Source organism: Cupressus sempervirens, chromosome 9, assembly GCF_028749045.1.
Source record: "Cupressus sempervirens isolate cs-2001-9-10 chromosome 9, ASM2874904v1, whole genome shotgun sequence".
NCBI classification, from domain to species: domain Eukaryota; kingdom Viridiplantae; phylum Streptophyta; class Pinopsida; order Cupressales; family Cupressaceae; genus Cupressus; species Cupressus sempervirens.
In genome coordinates, this window is record NC_143126.1 from 806,392,082 (window position 1) to 806,414,788 (window position 22,707).

Below are 22,707 nucleotides of genomic sequence, written 5' to 3' on the forward strand. Positions count from 1 at the left end.
GATAAAACTAATTAGTTATGCAGTGATTATACATAATTGTATGCAGGAAGGTCTGATAAAATGAAATAAGACATAGTGCCCGATAAAACTGATTAGAGGATTAATGAGCCAACAATCTCAAAGCAAACTACGACACACAAATAATTAAAATTATTGAAGGCTCCAGTTTTATGTTCAAAGAAATTACTTTTGAAAAGGTGCAATTAATAAAGGTGTAGTATGACTTTCATTTGAAAAGTCACATCTTCTACATAGAAAAGATATAAATAGGGGAAGAGATAAGTGGTGAAAGAAGCGACAATTACCAAAAAAGGATATTCAGATCTTGTAAGGCGGAATAAGAAGTAGAAAGCATGGCTTTTAATGTAAATTGATATTTTATATTGTAATGAAAAATAAAAGTTCTTCGTTTTTTATTGAGGGCAAAGAGATTAAAATAAAATTAGGATTTGTCCTTTATGATTAATAAGGTGATTATTAAGTTATTCCCAACAAAGCTTATGCATTAGATTTTTCACCACATTATTTGTCTGATAATCAGGTATAGTGTGAAAAATATATGTGTTTCCTCATCTCTATCTAATTGGACTTCCACCGAAGAAGTTAGATTCCTTTTAGACTAACATTGAATTGCATATAAGAGTTACGTTTTTGCACTTCGAGTACAGGAGTAATTGATGATATTTTAATATATATTGTCTCATAAAGTTGTACATAATAATCTTCATTGTGATTGGCTCTATTGCTCAAATAAGCAAGGCATTGGTTTTTCAAATCATTGAAACAATTATTAGATTCATATTTGAAGTTAACGATTCTTTTTCGTATCTCCTTCTTACAAGCATCAACTCAGTTATTGTATAAGCATTCAATCATATCAAAGCATTCACATAACTTTATTTTGAACAAGTTTTAAAGATTTTGCCAACTTATAATTAACAAAGTTAAGATTCTCTATAGAAAAGCTTTGAACAAAGCAATCAGGGCTCAACGAAGGTTCACCTGCCTTGGTTTAGTGAAGCCTAAAGTGCAGGGGAATTGGATCAAGAAGTTATTCCAATTCGCTGGCCAAATCTATTTGAGTAATCCTATTAGAGAATTGGCAAAGCTCTTGGATTGTCAAGCCGGGGTTTTGGGAACCAACAAGGATGTTGATGTTTGTAGCTGCATGAAATATCCTAATTACCTGCAATGGTGCTCTTTCATAGACATGCATTTGGAAAATGAAGAGACTTCCAATTATAATATGAAGAGTCTCTCAATTCAATTCTAGAGAAGCTAAGTTTTTGAAGAGCCTCGGCATTGTGTATATAATATATCATTCTTTGTGTGAGATGATGCTTGCTGAATACAGCAAATATAGATAGGCTATGGAGTCAATTCTGATGTATGCAATAAGTTGAGGAATTTGCAGTATACAATTGGAAGCATTGTACTCAGACCTCTATTATTTAATAAAAGAGACATTTTTGGTGTGGCTGGGTTCCCCCTCAAGTTGGAGGGGTTTTCTAGGATAAATATTGTGTCTTATTGTTTATTTTATGATGTTTTGCTGCTTATTTTCATTCCTGGTCTAAAACATTAACAGTGTGAAGATTGTTACTGAATTAAAACAACATTTATCTCACCATTTTGTCATGAAAGATTTACTGGCACCAACGAGGATTCTTGGAGTGAATATTAGCAAGGACAGAAACAAGAAAGAAATCAGATTATCTCAAGAAAAATATGTTGTCAAAATATTAGATAGATTCAACATGAAGAATGGTAAGTCTATTACTTCTCCTTTGGCTGATCATTTTTGCTTATCTTCAGCCATTTGTCCAAATGCTCAAGAGGATCAAGAATACATGAAGTGTGTTCCATATTCATCAGAAGTTGGCAGTCTCATGTATATCATGTTTTGTACTCATTTGGATATTGCTCGTGCAGTGAGAGTTGTTAGTAGATTTATGAGTAATCCAGGCAAATCTCATTTGCAAGTGGTACAGTGGATTTTAAGATAATTGAAAGGTACACAGATCATGTTCTATGTTTTGAAGGAAAGGATACTCAGCTGCGAGGATATGCTGATTCGGATATGGCTGAAGATTTGAATAAAAGAAGGTCTGCGACAAGTTCTGTGTTTACCTTTGTTGCGGCAGCGACCAGTTGGATTTCAAGGTTGTGATATGTGGTTGTACTCTCTTCTACTAAGGCAGAATATATTGCTCTCACCGAAGGAGCAAAGGAAATGATTTGGCTATGGCGGTTACTGGGAGAATTGTGGTGTAAGCAATCAGTTTCCATTTTGTTTTCTGATATAGGGAGAAGATTTCCGCCTTTCATAGTACGACCAAACATATAGAACTGAGATATAATTTTATTCGACATGTTCTAGAAAAAGGAATTTTTTTTTTTTTGATAAAAGTGTACAGAGACACTATAAATTTTATTAAAAACAGAACAAGGGAACAAGAAAGGGAACAAGGAGGAAGGAAGCCAGAAAGAGAGCCTCCACAAAGAAGACCAACAAAAGACAGGGCTGGTGCCAACAGCCATCAGAAGAAAACCTATGTTAGGCAAATCTCACTTCCTCTAAGGGTCTCTTCCCAACAGCAACCTTAGAGAAGGTCAGTTTTAGAGTATCACCATTGAAAATAGTCAAAACTTTATTGTCATTCACACCAATATTTGCCAACCAATCTGCTAGGCTATTAGCCTCTCTGTAACAATGGCCAATAATGTATTCAGAGAACCTGGGAAGGGGTTTCCAAACTTCCTTAATGATATAATGAAGGTCCCACGAAACTTGGCTTTGATTTGCAAGGGCCGAAATAACTAATTGAGAATCACCTTCAATGAACAGGTGTGAGATATCCATGGAGATAGCCAGCCTAACACCCTCCAAAAGGGCTCTCACTTCAGCCTGGTTATTCGTACCATTTCGAATCCTTGCAGCAAAAGCCCTAATAACTACCACATTAGAATTCCTTATGACGCCCCCAATGCCAGATTTTCCCGGGTTTCCTCTACAAGCACCATCAAAATTTAGTTTTAGGAAAGACCCAACTGTAGGGCACCATCTAGCCTGCAATCTGCAATCTAACATGGTTGGTTTGCTTACTAGGACCCCCTTGAGGGGAATGGAAATTCCCTTCTAGCCATTTAATATTTTGTTGTCAGCCGAGTGGAATTGGGAAGATAAGGATTTGGTCCTACTTGTGAAGGCATTTAGATTTTCTGCAATAGAGCCTTCAATTAACTCCCACCCTAGCTCTGACAAAGAATCTTGTTTCCTAAAGATTCTCTTATTTCTCTCCCACCGTAGTGCCCAGACAATAGTAGCCGGAATGATGAACCAAATGGCTGCAAAAAAGGAATCCCGATTCAGGATAGGCCATTCCAAGAGAAGATGAAGGGAATTTGGAAGGGGGCCCTGCCAACCAAGTTTCTCCAGAACCTTGCACCAACAAAATTGGGCAAATTCACAATTAAGGAAAATGTGGTCTGCCTCATCCCTGCAATTAGAACACATGACACATTGGAAAGAATCATTAATAATACCTAGTCTTAACAATCTATCTGAGGTAAGCGGTCTCGTATGTATTGCCAACCAGAGAAGGTCCCAGCTTTTGGAAGAACTGCAGGGTGCCAACAGAGAAAAAGGAAAGTTGCCGACAAGATTAATACAAAAGTGAATCAGCAGATTATCTAATGAAGATCGTTCCATGGGAGAAGTTTGAGTTCTGTAGGACTTCTCTTGGCCTTGGCAAGCTTTGACAATAAGGCTGGAGAGGGGTATCTCTGGGCAGCTCTCTTACAGCTCGTAGTGGACTTCTAGTGGAAGATTGTGGTGTAACGTTGACTATTTTAATGCAGCCCACTCCTTCTGGTGTAACGGTTATGCTGATACTCCCACTACTCTCTCTTTTGGTATTGACCATTCCATGCTATCTCTTCCACAATAAAGTTAATGCCTTTTGCATGCACTTTGTGTATTGACTATTTTTATTCCTGGAGTGGAGTTATTTGTAAAAAGTTGTATGGACAGAAGTATGATATATAATTGATAGTGAGCTGAAGCTGTAATGTATTGTATTCCGATTTAATAAGAAGACAGCACTATCCCCTGCTCATGGATGTAACCTATCTGGTGAACCAAGTTAAAAAATTGGCTTTCGTCTTTGTGCTCTCGTTCTGAGCCTTACTCGTGTTTGATTTATTTTAATTGTTCTTGTCTATATTTTTTTCTTTCACTAAACATGCTTAAGTGGGTATATTACATCCAATCAAGTTACAAAAGGTAGATTCAAAACATAGCTGACCAAATTGAAACACACTATGCGAAGCTATCATTGAGAAGAGGTCTTCAAGGTACATCGAAAGGAGATCTGTTGGGAATTTGAAGCCTAATGGTCACATGACTCTTCGCATTCCTTTATTTCGTATTCTAACTGAATATAATTGTATATATACATGTGCATAGTCATGTATGATATATTGCTTAATGAATAATAAAGTGGGTTCCCTGTTGAGAGTGGACGTAGCCACAAGTTGTGGTGAATCACTATAACTTCTTGTGTCTTTGTTTATTATTCTTCTCGTTTTATATATTTAAGTTTAGTTGTTTTCATTATGTTTTCTCTGCTCGTTTTGAGTCTACAAGATCCGATACATCGAAAAGATGATAAAACATGACCAAGAGTTGTCTTAGGGTACACTTAATTCCACTGAACATGAGGCTGAAATGCAACAGAGCTAAAAGATGTATTTATAACATCTTGGTAATTTAAATGTATTTCAGGAAGACTATCAATTATTCTTTTCTAGTTCGCCCAATTCTTCAATAAGAAAATTCTTCATTTTAGGAAGAATATCAGTCATTGGATATTTGTGCACTGAGTATTGCCAATTATTGAAGTGGTTGAGCATAAAGATTAACAATTTTTTAAAAGATTGTAAAAGCCAGTTATTGGGCATCCTTAAATAGGTATCTAATAATACTTTGAATGACCACTTTTTTATTCTGGTAGTCATAACAGACCCTCCACGTGCCCCATTACCATCCATAAGCCAAAAAAAACTGTAAACAATCAGTATTTGACATGCCATTTAAAATTTATAAATGTACAAAATTAACTATTATGAATAAACTAACGAACAAATGCACATAACAGATTCTTTGGAAAGCCTTTAAATACTTACAAGAAAATGCAGTCGGCAGGTGTAAAGCCAAATCATATAGCTCTGGAGGAGAAAGGACAACGTAAATCCACGAACGGGCTGCCCTAGGTGAGCTTTAACGAAAGCTGCTACAGAAATCTGACAAAAAGGAAGGAATTGTAAAAATTGACAGGTATTCATTCTAGAAAATGCATGCCTCCTCTCTTTATTTTCATGCCCTCTACTCAATGTTTCCACTAACATCTGACATCGCAAAAGTAACATCTGTCAATATTGCCCGTCCGCAAGCGAAGCTAGAACAGTGCAGAAATAAGGACAGAACAATGCTTAGTGAGAAGTGCCAAAGGTTATAGAAAATCTATAATCTTTTTTCTGACATTCTTCAACCCTAAACAAAGGCCACTGATAAAATTACTGAACTCAAAATGAAAATGAAAACGAGTCTCGAAAAACTTAAATCCTAAACCCCTTCTGCTATACTTCATGTATCTAGATTATAAAGGCAGAGACTATTGTTTTCGCTTCGCTTGACAATTAATTCGCCTTTCAAACTTCGAAAACATTAATAATATGGTATGGTTCACCGTGTTTGATATTTCTAATTTTGACGTCAAAACGAATTTTATTTTTCTATTGGTTCATTTGATTTTTCTAGTGCTTTTATTAGTTTTCCATTTTAAAAAATAGAGAAATGACAATAGTGACGGATATGTGGATATAAAGGACCGATCAAAGGACGTTATTGTTTCCGGCAGGAAGAATATCAGTAGCATTGAAGTTGAGTCGATTCTTTATTATTTAGTCCGCCACGATATTTCTGCACTTTTTATTGCTACTTCCTTGTTTTATTTTGATTGCATTGAACATCCAGCGAAAATCCCTTCAATTTCATCAAAATATTAATGACTATGGCAGTGGGCAAAATGGAATTATGGTGCTTATATCGTACATGCTTTGAAAGTCACTGCCACATCATTTTCATAGCCAGTAGTAATTATATTAAATTAGTTTTTTTAAATGGTACGCTTTTATAATATAGAAGTATATATATTGCTTTTGATTTGGATGATTTTTTAAATATTTTTAACTTTCAATAATAATTATTATTATAATTTCGATATTTTCTAAATTAATAATTAAAAAATTAATTGTAATTATAAATGAATTTAAATTTTTTACTTTAATTTCTAAGATTTAATGATTTTCTTCGTTTAAATCAAATTTTAAAATAAATTTAATTATATAAAAATTAGTTGGAATGATGCAGAGTTAAACTTCATTGACTTTGGGTGTTGTGAATCAAAACTCACAAATTAATTGTTTTTGTAATTTTCTCTTTATTTAATTTATAAACATGATGATGTAAGACATATAAGATGTGAAAGGGCAACAAGTTAAATTTTTTTTTGTTTTTTAATTCAAAATTCAAAATTTACTATATTTTCACAATTTTTTAATATTTATTAGTTGATTTAAAATTTATTTATTTATTTATTTATTTTTATTATATATATATATATATATATATATATATATATATATATATAGGGAACAATGAAAGAAAATATATTTTAAATGATTCAGGAATGTTCTCTACTTTTCTATTATTTAATTAATAGTCTTGCAGCTTATCTAAAAAAATTATTTACATTTTACAATTTTGTTCTTTGAAATATTGAAATATATGATATGTATATGTAATTAAAAAATGAAACATATTAGCTTTATATATAACATTAAGCTAAGATCTTAGATTTTCTTTTACATTTTACAATTTTGTTCTTTGAAATATTGAAATATATGATATGTATATGTAATTAAAAAATGAAACATATTAGCTTTATATATAATATTAAGCTAAGATCTTAGATTTTCTTTAATATTGATTAGTGAAAATTACAGCATTGATATTCATAAGAGTATTAAAGAGTATAAACACCTTGTAACAATAGCCATAAAATTAAAATTTTCTCTTCCAATATTAAAAAATTAAAAAAATTAAAAAAATTATTATATAATTGTTTATGTATATTCTTTGTCAAATCAAAGATGATTGGCATATATGAAAATAGTTACGAACTTTTACATAGCTTCTTCTTCTTGCGTCGAATTAAAGCATTTGAACTTGGCAATTTAGGGCCATGAATCTTATTAATATCTCTTTTAACTAAGAACTTTATCTCAAATTGAACTTTAAGCTGTAATTACCATCTTATTATTGACTCTTATATTCTCTTCTAAATGTCACAATAGGCAGGGACTTGTGCTCAAACAGAGCTATTGTTATTATTAGTTCTTGGCAAAGGAGGATCCTAATAATTTCATTCAATTCAATTGACCAATCAATTCATAGCATTTAAAAGATTAAAAGAAACTTCAAATTTTTATTTTTTATTTTTGGCATTATTTTATAAATCATATTTTTCATTCATTCTATTAGACCATACTATTTCTACTATTTATGCTAGGGAGGAAATTCAATTTTCTTCAACAAAAATACAAATATTTTCTAACAACTCTATCATGCATTAATGAATGCATTAATTACAACTTTATCTTTTCCACATTTGTGACAAGTTGATTAGATTTTTTTCTTAAATCATTTTATCTTCCACCTCACAACTTTTTTTTTTACAAAATGAATGTCTAATCAATATTAATTATCAACTCTATTTTTCTTACCAAGTTAAATATTTTTTATTTTTTATTTTAAATATATTTATTATTAGTTTTACATTGATGTTTATTTTTGACAATTGTAAAATGTTATTTTTTTAGTTTACACTATGTTTTACTACCTACTATTTTACAAGTTTGCTCTAATTTTTTTATACCAATTGTAAAACTATACTTACTAGATATTTTGGTACTTTGAATTAAGTAATCAACAATTTATTTTTTTAAATTAAATATTTCAACTTATAATTGAATTGGTAAAAATGAGTAGTTCATTAATATAATATATTTTTTTATTATTATTTATATATTTCTTAAAATAATATAATTATAAATATTTTTAAAATTCCCTTCAACTCTCTCTATTATTCTACCTTTACTTGTCCTTATAATAACATATCATTCTCTCTTTTAGCTCTCTCTTCATATACTTTTTCTATCTATATCCCTTCTTTTCCAATTATTGACAAGAATTTTGACGCATTGTGTCTCTTGTTTTATATGCAACACTTACATAAACTCTATTTTGAAACTTTTGCATTAACTAGAATAGCATATTCAATATTTTTTTACAATTAGCAGTGTTTTGTAGAACAACGTAGAATTCTACCATAATTCTTACCTGTCTTCTTAAATGTGAAGAGGCTCTCTTAGGGTGCAGTCCCATGGAGGGGGCTTTCTAAAAAAATTCAACAAGTGTTCTAGAGATTTTTTAGGATTATTTTAAAGCATAAGGTCCCATGAATTTTGTGGTGAAATTATTCTTGAAAATTTTAAGCCCCATAATTTATGGAAGCGGGTGGTCTCATTAATTATTTTTATTTAACATATTTTGTTCACTTACTAAATAAAAAAGAGCTCTGTTTGAACTTTAGTCCTTGCCTTGTGCAGGATAGTGGAGGAGGTGTTTCAAAAGTGCAGAGGTTGAAAGCTTCAAAAATTCGGCACTGGCAGCGACTACTGGGAAGCTCTTGTTCCGCTAGCTCAACACATCTAGTTTTTTAATCCTTAACATTAACAATGAATTGAATGTTTTTTTTGCAAATAACAAGACAAACAATTTGGAAACTACAGTTTTTTAAATGTATTAAATATGCTTAATATTTCAGTCCGGGGTGTGATATCATCTCGCCCATCACCATTTTCACAGAAGGAAGCTTAGTGTCAGCAGGGAAGATCTACTTCAGCACGATAATCAGCCCCTCTAATAAAAATCTAAAAGCGGTGTTGAATCGGAGAAGGCATGAGGTTTGTTTGTTTCATTGTTTGAATGGAAGCCATGATTTTGGCAATCTGTGTGGCTGCCCCTTTTGTCTGCTTGGGCTGAAAATAGGCCATCCTGAGAAACAAAAAGAAGATTTTTGAAAAGATTATGGGGACTGGATGGAGATGGTTTGAGAATGCGCAGAGAGTTACGGTTTTGTACATGGATTCCAAGCAATGACCTTGTAGGGAGAGTATTAATGGCAATTTTGCAGGTACTCTTTGATTTTTAGTTAAGGCATCGATGGTGTTTTTAGTCTAAGAATGCATCCTTGGGTTGTACTGCCAGAGGAGTTCTATCCCCGAAGACCAAGGCATATGCCTAAAAAATTTGATAATATTTTAAAATCTGACCGCAATCTCTGAAAAAAATATGACCACTACTGCTACAGTCTCTCTTCATTGTGCTTGTGTCTACAAACTGTGATAGAATAGCTCCAAAAAAAACTCAAATGATAGATTAACATAGTGTCATTCCAAACATTGATAAATAAAAAATCTTTACACAATGGACTGAGAAATTCAATAGCACTGCAATGCTTTTTTTTCATCTAATTGAAATAGCCAACTAAATTCAAATTTTATTTTTTTTAAAGGATAGTGCCTAACTCACCCAGACCTAATCTTGGAAGCCCAACAACCTATCATTTATGCCAGGAAAAACCTACAGGAATGACATGTCACGCTTCTGCAAACCCATTACAATGGCTTCGAGCTCTTGGTCCGTTAAAACATACTCACTGCCAAAAGCCAACACCACAAGCAAACCAGTCGATTGCCTATCGAGCCATTGCAAGCAAATATCATCGGTATTGCACAATACAGTGCACGGCAAACAGCCACAAAGAACGAGAGAACTTACAGCTTTCGTTGTCTCGCTTTACAAGCCTCGCTTTCTACTGTTGTCTCGCTACCTACAATCGTCCCTGTCACTGAGAATAACTCCAAACCCACCGATAGCAATGTTTTAAAAGTTTTCTTCTCACACAATAATCATGTGTAATTAATTAATCGTTACCATTCTTTGACACCTATACCACATACTATTAAATGCTATTAAATCAATGCTTATCGCCTCTTCAATTTCGTATGCATTTTTACAAATTTTTCTCAAATATTACCCTTGCCAAAAATCACTGCAACCAATAGAAAATTAGAACTTTTCAAACATAAAATAATTATTAAATATTTGCACACTGAAACATTAATTTATTAGTTCTGATTTTATTTGGACTAATAGTGTGCGACTGCCAAATGCATTAGTACCCTGCCTTATGCAAGGCAGGGACTAATAAAAATGTTTTAAAAAATTATTGATAAAGAAATAGAAACTGGTATATGATTGACAAGTGGCAAAAGAAAAGCCTAAGCTAGTGGGGCAATTTCTACCCCCCACCTTTTCCACCCACTCAAATTTACACTCTAAAAAGTAGGGGTTGTTATTATTTAGTAGAAGATTCCAATTAATCATGTAGCAAAACTTTTTTTGGTTTCATGGGACCACTTGCTCCATAAAAATAGATCTTATAGCCCCCCTCATGGGACTACACCCATATTGGCTTCTATGAAGCAGCAGCATATTGTTATCATTAACACAAGAAAGCATCTTATTACAAAGGCTTTTTAACAATTCACAAGTTGAAGATGTTTGGATAAATTTGGTCTCGAGGCTAAGCTCTCTATTTTTAAGGAAGAGGGTAGTTTTATGAAGAAAATAAAAATTTCTTTTGTGATGGGATATTTAAAATTTTCTTCTCAATAATCCAAGTTCCTAAATTTTGGCAAGCATGTGGAAAAGGTGGTAAGCTTAATAAAAAAAAAATTTAGCTCGTGACACATTTTAATTTCAAAATTTTGTTAAAAAATAATTTTTAGAGGGAAATTCATTTTTTCACTTATGCACAAAGTCTAGAGGATAAGATTATTGTTTTGGTAAGACCACCAACTTTCTTAAATATGAGAGGTAAAAAATTTAGGTTAAATTGGACTACATAATTCATAAGACTACTAGCTTCAAAATAATCCATCAAAAATAGCAAGCGACTTAACCTCTATTTGTTAATTGGAAAGGCTAGGTATTGGGAGGTCAGTTCTTTTTCACATTTAATTATACCAATTCATGTTACAGTTCACTGATAGCATGTTCAGTGTTACCGATATGCTGAAAATGTAAACATAAAGTAAATAAACAGTCACACAAAAGATTCACACATCCATAACACACAAATTTTTGGTCATCCAGAAAAACCCTTGGTCAAAGGGAAAAACTATGATGGGGATGATAACTGCAACTTCTTCACTGTGGTAGAAAAAGGTTGCATGTTAGGGCATACAAGATGTTACCTTTTAAGTGACTCACTCAGTAAGGAGTGACTAATACAATGTGAGTTGCATCAACAACCTTATTATGAAGACTACTTGGTTAAGAGATTTAATCATGACTATGTGGCATTCACCCTATTGAAGGATGTACAAAAGTTCTTACATGTGTAGACACCTAAAAATCCTTTAAAAAATAAAGTATTTTTATTTTTTGAAAAAATACCTGATGACATCATCATTTATTTATTAATTATTTAATTAATTAATTAATTAATTTTTATGTCATTAAATCTCTTTATCTTAATTAAAAATATTTAATTAAGGAATCCCTCCCAAAAATGTTTAAATCTTATTTAAACATTATTTCCTTGTTTATTAATTATTTAATTAATAAATTGACCAAAAATCCTAAAATAAATAAGAAATTTATTTTTTGCCCAAAACTTGGCCAATTTCCTTATGACCAATAACCTCTTCCAAAATCTTCTAATCCTTCTTTAATTTCGATTAAAGGCTAATCCCATCATTTGCTACCCCTAATCCCAACTCAAAATATTTAATTAAGATTAAATATTAATCCTCATGTTTATTAAAAAAGTTTTAATAAATATCTCCTCAACCCAAACCCTTGAAATAAATAAAACTTTATTTATTTCCTAAAAATCTAATTTATCCTCATCCTAAGAAGTTCTAGACTCTTCTAGAAAGTCTTCATCCTCATCCTAGGAAATTCTAGACTATTCTAGAAAGTCTTTATCCTCATCCAAAATCTAGACTCTTCTAGAAGATGTCTTTAAACCTAATCCTAATCCCCTCCTAACCTTGTCACATTTCCTAAACATGGGTTAAGACTTACTAACCCAAGCCAAAGTTAACAAATATCTCCTCCTTCACCCACCCTCATTAAATGCCATCCACTTGCCTATCCCTAAGCTAATCCTAAACCATCCTAATCTATCCTCTAATCATTTGCACAAGCCTAAGCAAGCTTAAAACCCTCCTAATCAAGCCCAAGTCGAAATTGCTCTCATCTCTCTCAAAATATCTCAACCATAAAACTTTATGAAGTCCTCTAGGCCATAAATGACTCTTACAAGCCCTTTTATTGCTCTTACAAGTCATTATGAGGGTCTTTATGAAGATTTTATCCCTTGAGCCTCTTTTGTTGACTCATCCTTCCCCTTTCCTCCATCCTCTCACCATGTGACATGTGTCACTCCTTGATTGGCTATAAGGAAGCACAATCCATGTGCTCTCTTCTCATGCAATCTGAGCCCTCCATAAGCTTTTTCCCATCCTTTCATCTTAGCCCTCAATCCCTCAAGCCTCTTGCCTATAAATTGGATCCTTCCCCTTTGCAAAATAACACAATCCATGAAGTAAAGTCATAATGCCATTTTGAGAAGCCATTTTACATCAAAACCATACACTCACACCCAAATTCCAACTCCATTTGAAGCCCTTTTTGAAGCATAAGCTTGAGCATACATCCTATCTATTTAGACAAAGCTACTCAACAAGAGAGCTTCTCATTGAGAGAGCCCATTAATGACTCATATTCTCAATTGAGAGTTCATCTTAGTCTATCTTGAAGTTTATGAATTTTGTTTAGTTTGTAGAAGCTTTATTTAAATTTGGTTTCTATTAGCATACTAACATTGCTCATATACAACATGAACTCAACTTTCCTATTAGTGACTAACTTATTAAATGATTTAAATTACCTTGTAGAAAATTGATTAGGATTCCTCACAAGATAATCTAATTTGTTTGTGCTTTCTTCCAAAGCTAATCAAATTCATGATCCTCATAAATCATTTCTTCGCTTTCCTTCTCTTCTTCTTAGTCCACGTGACTACTCAATGCCCATCCTCTCATCTTCTTCACAACCCTAATCCTTTTTAACCTTTTTTCTCTTATCATTTGATCATCAATTGTATAATATCAACCTTAGATTCTAGGGTTCATCCTTCTTGATCTTTTCGTAAATAAACTTTTACTAATCTGCTTGTCTTACCAATTTTTGTCAAGCTCTGATAACTTGTCTCGATTTTCCAATAATATAATAATCTTTCAATAACGTTGTCTCCTTTCTGATAATGACATGTCTTTTGATAACTCCTATGTACTCTGATAGTGTAGTCTTATAGGTTCTTTGTGTAATGTGACATCAATGACAAAACTAGGTGCATTGCCAACATTGTTTTATAGGAAGCCCCCTTTCATTAGATGCTAGCTTGAGAGTGGGGCAACTCAATTAATCTTTCACTAAATTTAACAACGAATCACAATAAATTCACCTTATATGAATAAATAACATCTTTTGAATTTGTATAAAATCTTTCACTCAAATATTTTTTTATGTTTGAACCAAAATATTTGGACAAGTCATACTAAACCCTTGACTATGAAATATACAAATTTTCCATTAAAATGAGAATACACAAGAAATTTCACAGTGAAATACCCAACCAAGATAATGAAGTTAGGAATAATTTAACCTTCAATTATCATTTGGAATTTGTTGGTCTCAAACTATTGATTCTTCTAGTTCACTTATGCTTGTTGACCCAAGTGTCTTGATGACTTACCAGTAGATTGCCCAGTAGACTTAGTCATCAAATTAAGGTGTTGTCATTGTTGGCAACACATACAAAGGAATCATGATTAGTAGAGAGGCTCAATCAAAAGGGCCCACTAATGTGTGACTCTGAATCAAAAGGGCAATCAAAGTAGAAAAGATGTGAAGCCTCACAAAGGTGATCCACTTAGACAAAGCATGTTAAGTGAAGTTCACATAAGTAGAAGGAACCAAAGTGAAGGGAACAACAAATAGAATAGTGAGATTGATCTAGCTAGGTCAACATGATTTGAAATAAAGCAAGAAACTTGTGACTGTCTAATCATGTAGAGGGTAAGAGTGCACTCAACATCGTATTTAATGGTGATGGGAGAAAGGATCGAGGAGTAGTCTAAAGAATTAAAATTTGAATTATTTTTCAACTATAGCGAGTCACCAAAAATACATGGCACCCACGACTCTTGTATGAACATGCCACAACCTGACAAAAGCAACACACTATTGCAACATGAAGTTGAACTAGTAGTAGAGCGAGAATTCAAATTTTGAATTCTTAAATCAAATCTTCCAAGTGAAGTAAGAGAAGAGTATAAATGAAAACAAAGCCAAAAGGGTAAAGGTTAGATTACTAAGTGAATAGCAAGAGAGCCAGAAGAGCTGAGCTAAAGTGGAATCTCAAAGAGCAAGAAAGAGTGATCAAAGAAAGGTCATCTTCAAGTAGTAATTGTGATGAGAAGAGGAGAGTGGGCCTAAACAACACAAGGTATGTTGTGTGCATAAGAAAAGAGACAAAAGAACGCAAGTGATCAGAATCTTAAGTTGCAAATCCAAGAGAAGGCAGAGCTCAGTTCCTAACTATTTAGAAGAGATGAAGAAGGATCTATATCAAGTTAAGTTCAGTAGCCAATTTATTAGATTGTTTCTCTATTGTTTACTAATATTTACAATAGAAAATCTATCGAGGGTGAATCCTAATAGGTTATTTGTATAAATCCCTTAATAAGATGACACATTAACATATGTTATAAAGTCCTTTTACCAAGCTACTCCTAACAAGAAAGACTTTAATAGGTCTCATCAAAATCCCCTAACCAGGTGGCACCTTACAATGTCATTGTAATATTTTAATAAGGATAATATCTTGACTAGGTACACTTCAGAAGAGTGCAAAATTGTGAGGATTGACTCACACACCATGGTTTTTAGCCTAGCTAGGTTTCCACAAGATAAATAATGTGTTATATGTTGTTATTTTCATGTGGTTTTTTTTTGCTTAACCCTAACCGGTTGAGTTATAGCTAGCACTAACTCATAGAGAAGAGAGGAGTGTGATCTAAAGTAAAACCTTGACATTAGTGAGTATATTGATCCACACCCACCTCCCCTTCTTAGTATACTAACCTATGGTTGGGACCAACAATTGGTATCAGAGCTTAGGTCCTTAGGAGATGAGAGTCTAACAGCTGGAGGAAAAGATCAAGATGTTTAAAAGGAATGCATCAAAGTTCTTCAAGAAGAACTATAGCTCATGGTGTAGAAAGATGCACTTGCATCTGAAAACTCTTATAGATTCCTATTGGACCCATGTAGATTTCAAACATGTTGAATTAGTTAGTCAACTCAGTGCAAACCAATTAAAGGAGAAGGAGATATACACAACCACGATGGATGCTCTAGCTAGCACTATGTCATACTCTAAGTATAAAGATGTGGAGGAATTGGAGACAACATATGAAATGTAGGAGAAGATGAAAGTCATCCATGGTGGAGACAAGCATGTCATAAGGGAAAAGGCTAAGAGCCTAAGAGGAAAGTTTGATGACATGAGAATGCAAGAAGACAAAGAGATTGAAGCCTATGACAAGTGAGTAAAAGACATCATGTTAGCCATCAGAGCATGTGAAGGAGTAATATCAAAAGATGACTACATGAGCAAGATGTTGAGAATCCATTTCCCAAGTACACCATAAGGGTATCATCCATTCAAGAGCTAAGACCCATAGACAAGATAGAGGTATCGCTTGATGCCTTGATAGGCAAGTTCACTGCATTTGACTTAGCAACTTCAACCAATGGTTAACCACAAAAGTTTGAAACTGCATTCGAAGCCTTAGTTGCACTAGTTATAACACTAAGAGAAAGAGGAGAATCAGGCACACCCAAACACAGGAAGAAACTAGAGAACCTCTATGTTGAAGAAGTTGAACAAGAAGAGTTGGAGGCTTTGTTCACAAAAATAATGGTCAAAGGAAAAGGGAAGTACAAGGGTAAGCTTCCTTTCAAATGCTTTAACTACAAAAAGGTAGGACATTATGCTACTAGATGCCCAAAGCCTGTCAAAAAAGAGACCGACAATTGATGATAAAATAACAACTGTAAGGGTACTAACAAGAAGTAGGCAAAAGTAAAGGAGAAGAAGCAGTGATCATTGCTAAAGAATGTGTGACTAATGAAGAGTCAACTAGTAATGAGGAAGATGAAGAGGATGAAGTGTTCTTTTTCGCCATCACAAAAGAAAGGGTAGAAAGGGTGCTAATAACTACTACTAGTATCCACAAGAACTAGATAATTAGTAGTGGTTTCTCACACCATATGTCAGGTGACAAGAGAAAGTTTCACAAGATAGAGGCCTACAATGGAGGAATGGTGAAGTTTAGCAAGAACTCATCATGCATAGTGATAGGTAAGGGTATTGTGGCTCTAAATGAATCCACTACTTGTCAAGACACACAAGCTTCTGGCTACATGAGAGAAAATTAGAGGTAACCTCTTTTACTTAAATATTTCAGGCAATACATGTATGGTAGCTAGAAATAATAATAGCTAGTTATGGCATAGGAGGTTGTGTTATGTAAATTTTGAAAGCATTGTCAAAGTAGGAAGGAAGAATTGTAGGTATATTATTAATTATTGAGAGGGGGAGTGAATCAACAATCACCAAACTTATAAAATTCTTGCTTATTCTTTTCTTCCACATAGTTTATCGATAAGATCTAGTTATGCCTAAAGTGTCATTATCAGTTAAACAAACAATAAACTAAAAATAAATAGTATAACCATTCAAACAATTATAACACCAGGATTTATTTCATAGGAACCTGATTAGGGTGAAAACCATGGTGTGAGAATGGTGCCCACAAATATAGTGCTCTTATGAAATATGCTCGGTTAGAAGCTTACTCAATTATTGTTAAGTTTACCTTGTTACAAGATTTACCTTTAGATCTCTTAGGATCTTTACTCTGCCAGGAGTAACCTTGTTAAAGGATTTTAACACTCTAATCTAAGAATGTCACCTTGTTATAGGTTTTACAATAGACTGAATAAGGTCACCCTTCCAATGGATTGAGACAGATACAACGGTAAGAAAGTAATAGAAATTAGAAATAATTTATGATTTGCACTGCCTTGCTATATCAGATCCAATGAAGCTCTTCAACATAACAACATATCGTTCAATGTTCTTCTTCTTCCCTTATTTTCTTTGATAGATCTACTCCAATTCTAGCCACTATTCTCATATTTATCCTTCACTATTTCATTGTCCTTTTTGTGCTTCACAAACCCTAAACCTAGATCTTACAATCACAAAAACATCTCTCCACTCATGTAGAAACTTCTTGAATAGTTTTGCATTAATTGACCTAAAAGTTAACTTTACTTTCCTGCTTCATTGATAAACAATAACTTCACTAATAAGTCTCTTATCTCTGATAACCTAATAGGATAACCCATCACTTAAATTATTCCCTTTTAGCATTCCAGTTGTTACCCAATAAGGTTCTTCCCTATTGCTTCCCGATTCCTCCAACCAATAATCTTTCTAAAGATATAGTAACAACATGAAATGATAATAAGTCAATCATTTGACATCAATGACAAATAATATAACTGATGAATAATATAATTCATAGCTTTTGTTATATTCCATCAACAACTTGTGAATTGGTAATGCCAACAATCTCCCCCTTTGGCATTGATGACAAACCAATAAGCATTTTAGTCCTATTCTAGATAACTTATCTCCCCCATTGAATATGATATGTCTTTTTTATTCTATTTAGCTTATCATCTCATAGTCCTTGACACCTCTTATGTATTTTCCAAACTTTTTCCTCTTTTTTGATTATTGTACTTCTCCCCATTTGACAACAATGCCAAATGTGTCATACCTTTTTAGCCTTACTTTTATTCTGGTTTTCATACAACTTCCTTTTCTTGTCTAGTCCTCTCTCAAGCAACCCCTATCATCATCAATTCATGCAAAATATATTATGTTAGTTTCCTTGTGAACTAATGCATGTTGCATGTTCTTAGTTGACTTTTGATAGGGGTAAACACTCCAATTTACTCCTTAGGTTCTCAAAACTCTCTCTTGATAATTCCTTTGTAAATATATCAACAACTTTCCCTTGGTTGAAATATATTCCAGTATGGTCTCTTTATTTTGTATGTGCTCTCTTAGAATATGATACTTTATTTCTATGTATTTGGTTTTTGAATGCATTACTAGATTCTTGGATATGTTGATAGCACTAGTGTTGTCACAATGTATAACAACATGTTCTTCAACTGGTTCTTTAAAAAAAAAATCAGCCATACAACTTGTTGACAATTAATTGTAGTTATCACATACTTTTCTTCAACAATTGATTATGATATGCAATTTTGCGTCTTACTAATACATGCAACTAGTCTTTCTCCAAGAAAAAATCTCCACCACTTGTGCTTTTCTCATAAATAATATTGCCTCCCCAATCTGCATTTATGTAAACTTTCAAATCAAAATCTCCTTTCTTTTCATACCATAAACCAAAATCTTGAGTACCTTTGAGATATCAGAATATCCATTTAACTATTGTCAAATGCAACTCCTTAGGTTGTGATGAATATCTTGTAACAATTCCTACAACTTGAGTTATGTCTAGTTTGTTGTAAACAACATATTGTAGCTTCCCAATCATCTATCTATACAAGGTTTCATTCACTTCCTTAGATTCATCTTCTTTAGATAATTTATAACTGGTAACCATCAGTGTACTAATAGGTTTAGATTCTTCCATTCCAAATGTCTTCAATATTTCTTTTATGTATTTTGATTGCATAATGTAGATACCATTCTTTATTTTTTGTTCTTGAAGTCCAATGAAAAACTTTATTTCTCCAATCATAGACATTTCAAATTCATTTTCCATCTCTTCTGCAAATGACCTCCTTAGTGCATCATCCCCTCCAAATATTATGTCATCCACAAATATTTTAGCAATTAGGACCTTGTCTTGACTTTTAGTCTTAAGATACATATTATAGTTATCACTTGTTCTAACAAATCTTTTTTTGATGAAATAAGTATGTTGTCGCTCATACCATACTCTTGGTGCTTGTTTCAGTCCAAATAAAGCTTCGTGTAATCTACATACTAGGTCTTGTCCTTGTTTTATAGAAAACCTTCTAGTTGTTCGATGTATACATCTTCTTCCAATAATCAATTAAGAAATGTTGATTTGACATCCATTTGATAGACCTTAAACCCTTTATAAGTTACATATGCTAGTAGCATTCTTACTCCTTCAAGTCTGGAAATTGGGGCAAATGTTTCTCCATAATCTAATCCTTCTTCTTGTGCATATCCTTTACAGACCAATATTGCTTTGTTTTTTATCACTTCACCACTTTTATTCAACTTATTCCTAAATACCCACTTAGTTTCAATAACATTTTTGTCTTTAGGTATTTGAACTAGTGACCAAGTTCTATTCTTTTCTATTTGATCAAGTTCTTCCTTCATAGCTTGCTTCCAATCCTCATATTTCAAAGCTTCTTTCACTATTTTTGGTTATATCTTTGATATCAAACATGTATAATTTCTTGCTCTTAGTTGACTTCTGGTTAATAATTCTTCATTTTTGTCTCCAATTATATATTATAGGCTATGATTGATTCTTATCCTCTTTGGTGTAACATGCTCTCGGTCTACATTTTATTCCTTAGTTTGATCTCGTTGAGGTGTTGTTGGTAGAATGTTGTCAATTATAGTAGTTGTTTTCTATGTTCTTGTCCTCTCAGGCTCAAAATATATCAACTCAGTGTATTTTTCGGGTTTCCTCCTACTATATTCCTCATTTAGTTTAGAGAATTTATCCATCTTTACATTTGCACTTTCAATGATTTTCTTTGTCTTCAAATTCAGGCATTTGTATGCCTTTCTTTTGGTTGAGTAACCTAGAAATATTCCTTCTTCACTCTTGGTGTCAAACTTTACTTTCCATTCATCTTTCTTTATGTAGCACTTACTGCCAATTACTCTGAAATAGCTTACATTTGGTGTAATTCCATACTAAATTTTATAAGAGGTCTTGTCTACTCATTTCCTGAGTTGTACCCAATTAAGAGTATATAACATTGTACTAGCAACTTCTCTTCAGAATTTGCATGATACATTATTCTAACTCAACAATTTTCTTGCACATTCAATTATGGATATGTTCCTCCTTTTTGCAATACCATTTTGTTGGGGTGTTCTCAATGTTGTCAGTTGTCTTTTGATTATGTTTTCTTCACAATATTGATTAAATTCATTTGATGTGAACTCGCCCCCTCTATCTGATCTAAGACACTTCAAGGTTCTTCTAGTTTCATTTTCTACTCTAGCCTTGTACTTTCTAAACATATCAAATGATTCTTTCTTTCTAAAACATTACTAGCATCATCCTTGAATAGTCATCTACAAAAAGTATAAAGAATTTATCTTTGTGATGGTTCTATGTACTAATAGGACCACAAAGATCTGTGTAAACTAGATCTAATAGATTTTTTATTGAGTATTATTTGCTTGAAAAGCTTGAAAAAGTCATTTTTCCAAAATAACATTCCTTACATACAACATTCTCTGGTTTGTTTACTATCGACATTCCTCTTACACTTTTCTTCTTGCTTAATTTTTCTAGATAGTCAAAATTTACATGACATAATCTCTTATGCCACAACTAGCTTTCTTCAACTTTAGCAATCAAGCAATGACATAGTGATGCATGTAACTTGATAAGGTTGTCTTTTGTTTGTTCATCGGTAGCAAGTAGTCTTCCATTTTTTTCAAATATTTTGCATTTCCCTTAACTAAACTCAAACTTAAAACCTTTATTGTTCAATTGTGAACCACTCAAAAGATACTCAAAAGATTGTATTGTAAACCATCAACCCAAGAAACTTTATTACTTACAATATCATTAGTTAGATCAATTGTACCTTTTCCTTTGAAAATGCAAGTTGATCCATTTCCAAATTTAATTGATCCTCAATCACGTAGTTCCTTAGTTGTAAGCTTATCTTTGTCTCTAGTCATATGATGTGTGCATCCACTTTCAATGATCCAATCCTTTTTTTTGTCCATTCATGAGCTTAATATTTTTTGTTCTATGATAATGTCTTTATTGGTAGTTGATTCTTCTTTTACAGTGACAAAACTATCTCCTCACCATCTTCCTCAGTATCGCCTTCATTATCTTCATCCTCAACTATGTAACAAGCTTTCTTTCCTTTCTATCCAAAGTGTTTGTTCTTCCTATACTTGTTCATCTTTTATTTACTTTACTCCTTTAGTTTGTTAGGACATCTATGTGAAAAATGACCAATTTATTTGCAATTCCAACATGTGATGGGACTCTTTCCTTTTTATATACCTTTTCCTTTGGGAAATCTTTTTGTGATAACGGCATTAAGCTCTTCTTGCTCTTTTTCTTCTACTATTAGGCTTTCAACTACAAAGGAGATTGAGGAGATACTAGATAGTCGTGTTGGCAAAAGTAAAAGGAGCATAACTTATGAAGAATACTTGGTCAAATGGAAAGGGAGGGAAGTAGAAGATTCATCATGGCTACAAAGGGAGGAGGTTAACAATCTTGGTATTCCTCTGAACACTTGAGACATGACAGGGTCACTTCTTAAATTAAATTGAGTGTCTGATGTAGGAGCATCCTGGGTGTAATAGCAATCTTGCATGACCCAAAAATATTTCCTTTTTATTTCTTAAATAAGGGTTGTCTCAGTGTAGAGTACTTTCTACTTAGTAAGTCAGTCATATGAGCTCAAAATGTCCTAATTTCAGAGGTGGATATTAATTTTGGATATATTAGCCTACCAATTGAGGCTCAGTATCATATTATAAGTATTCATGGATTTATTGCAGATTTTTGGTGTGTATTTTTTGTATAAAACCTTCAAGATCACTGTTGGAGGCCTAAACATGCCCGGATGATGTCTGCAAACTCGATGGATGGATGCTTGTGTGAGTTTGAGCCTTCAAATTAGGAGCTGTAGATTTTGAAAAGTGGTTATAATAACCAATCAAAGCAACATTTTGAAAGTTATGGCCTTCCAAAGTTGGGCCGACCAAAACTTCCAAAATAATGTAAAAAATTGCATTTGGCCAACTCTATATGTATTGTTAGGATTTGTCGGCCTTTGTTGGAAACATTCAAGACTATGCTAGGTTACTAAGAGGGGAGGGGTGAATTAGTAACCTTAAAAACTTTATCAAATTTAGACCTTAATTGCAATAACCCAATAATCATTTAATTCATTAACTTAGATCTAACTGCATGCATGAGAAACTGAAAACATAAACATTCATGACTCGTGAACATAATGATTTGGTGACCTAGAAAACTTCCAAATAGAAAGTAAAATTGGGGTGGGGATGA

The 22,707-nt window shown here is 33.0% G+C and overlaps 2 protein-coding genes across 7 annotated transcripts in view; one reads left to right on the forward strand and one right to left on the reverse strand.

Annotated features, from left to right (window-relative positions):
- Nucleotides 1–5,956, reverse strand: part of LOC149541154 (uncharacterized) — a 75,762-nt gene extending 69,806 nt beyond the window's left edge. For all 6 annotated transcript variants that reach the window (XR_016356482.1, XR_016356481.1, XR_016356480.1 and 3 more), the window contains exon 1: nt 5,188–5,956. Coding sequence is in view for 2 of the 6 variants with exons in the window: in XM_089802145.1 (XP_089658271.1) it covers nt 5,188–5,430 (243 nt within the window). In the remaining 4 variants the exon portion in view is untranslated. The remainder of the gene's footprint in view (nt 1–5,187) is intronic.
- The window catches only part of LOC149541155 (protochlorophyllide-dependent translocon component 52, chloroplastic-like), a 399,465-nt gene that overhangs the window by 67,734 nt on the left and 309,024 nt on the right, over nt 1–22,707 (forward strand). The window lies entirely within an intron of this gene.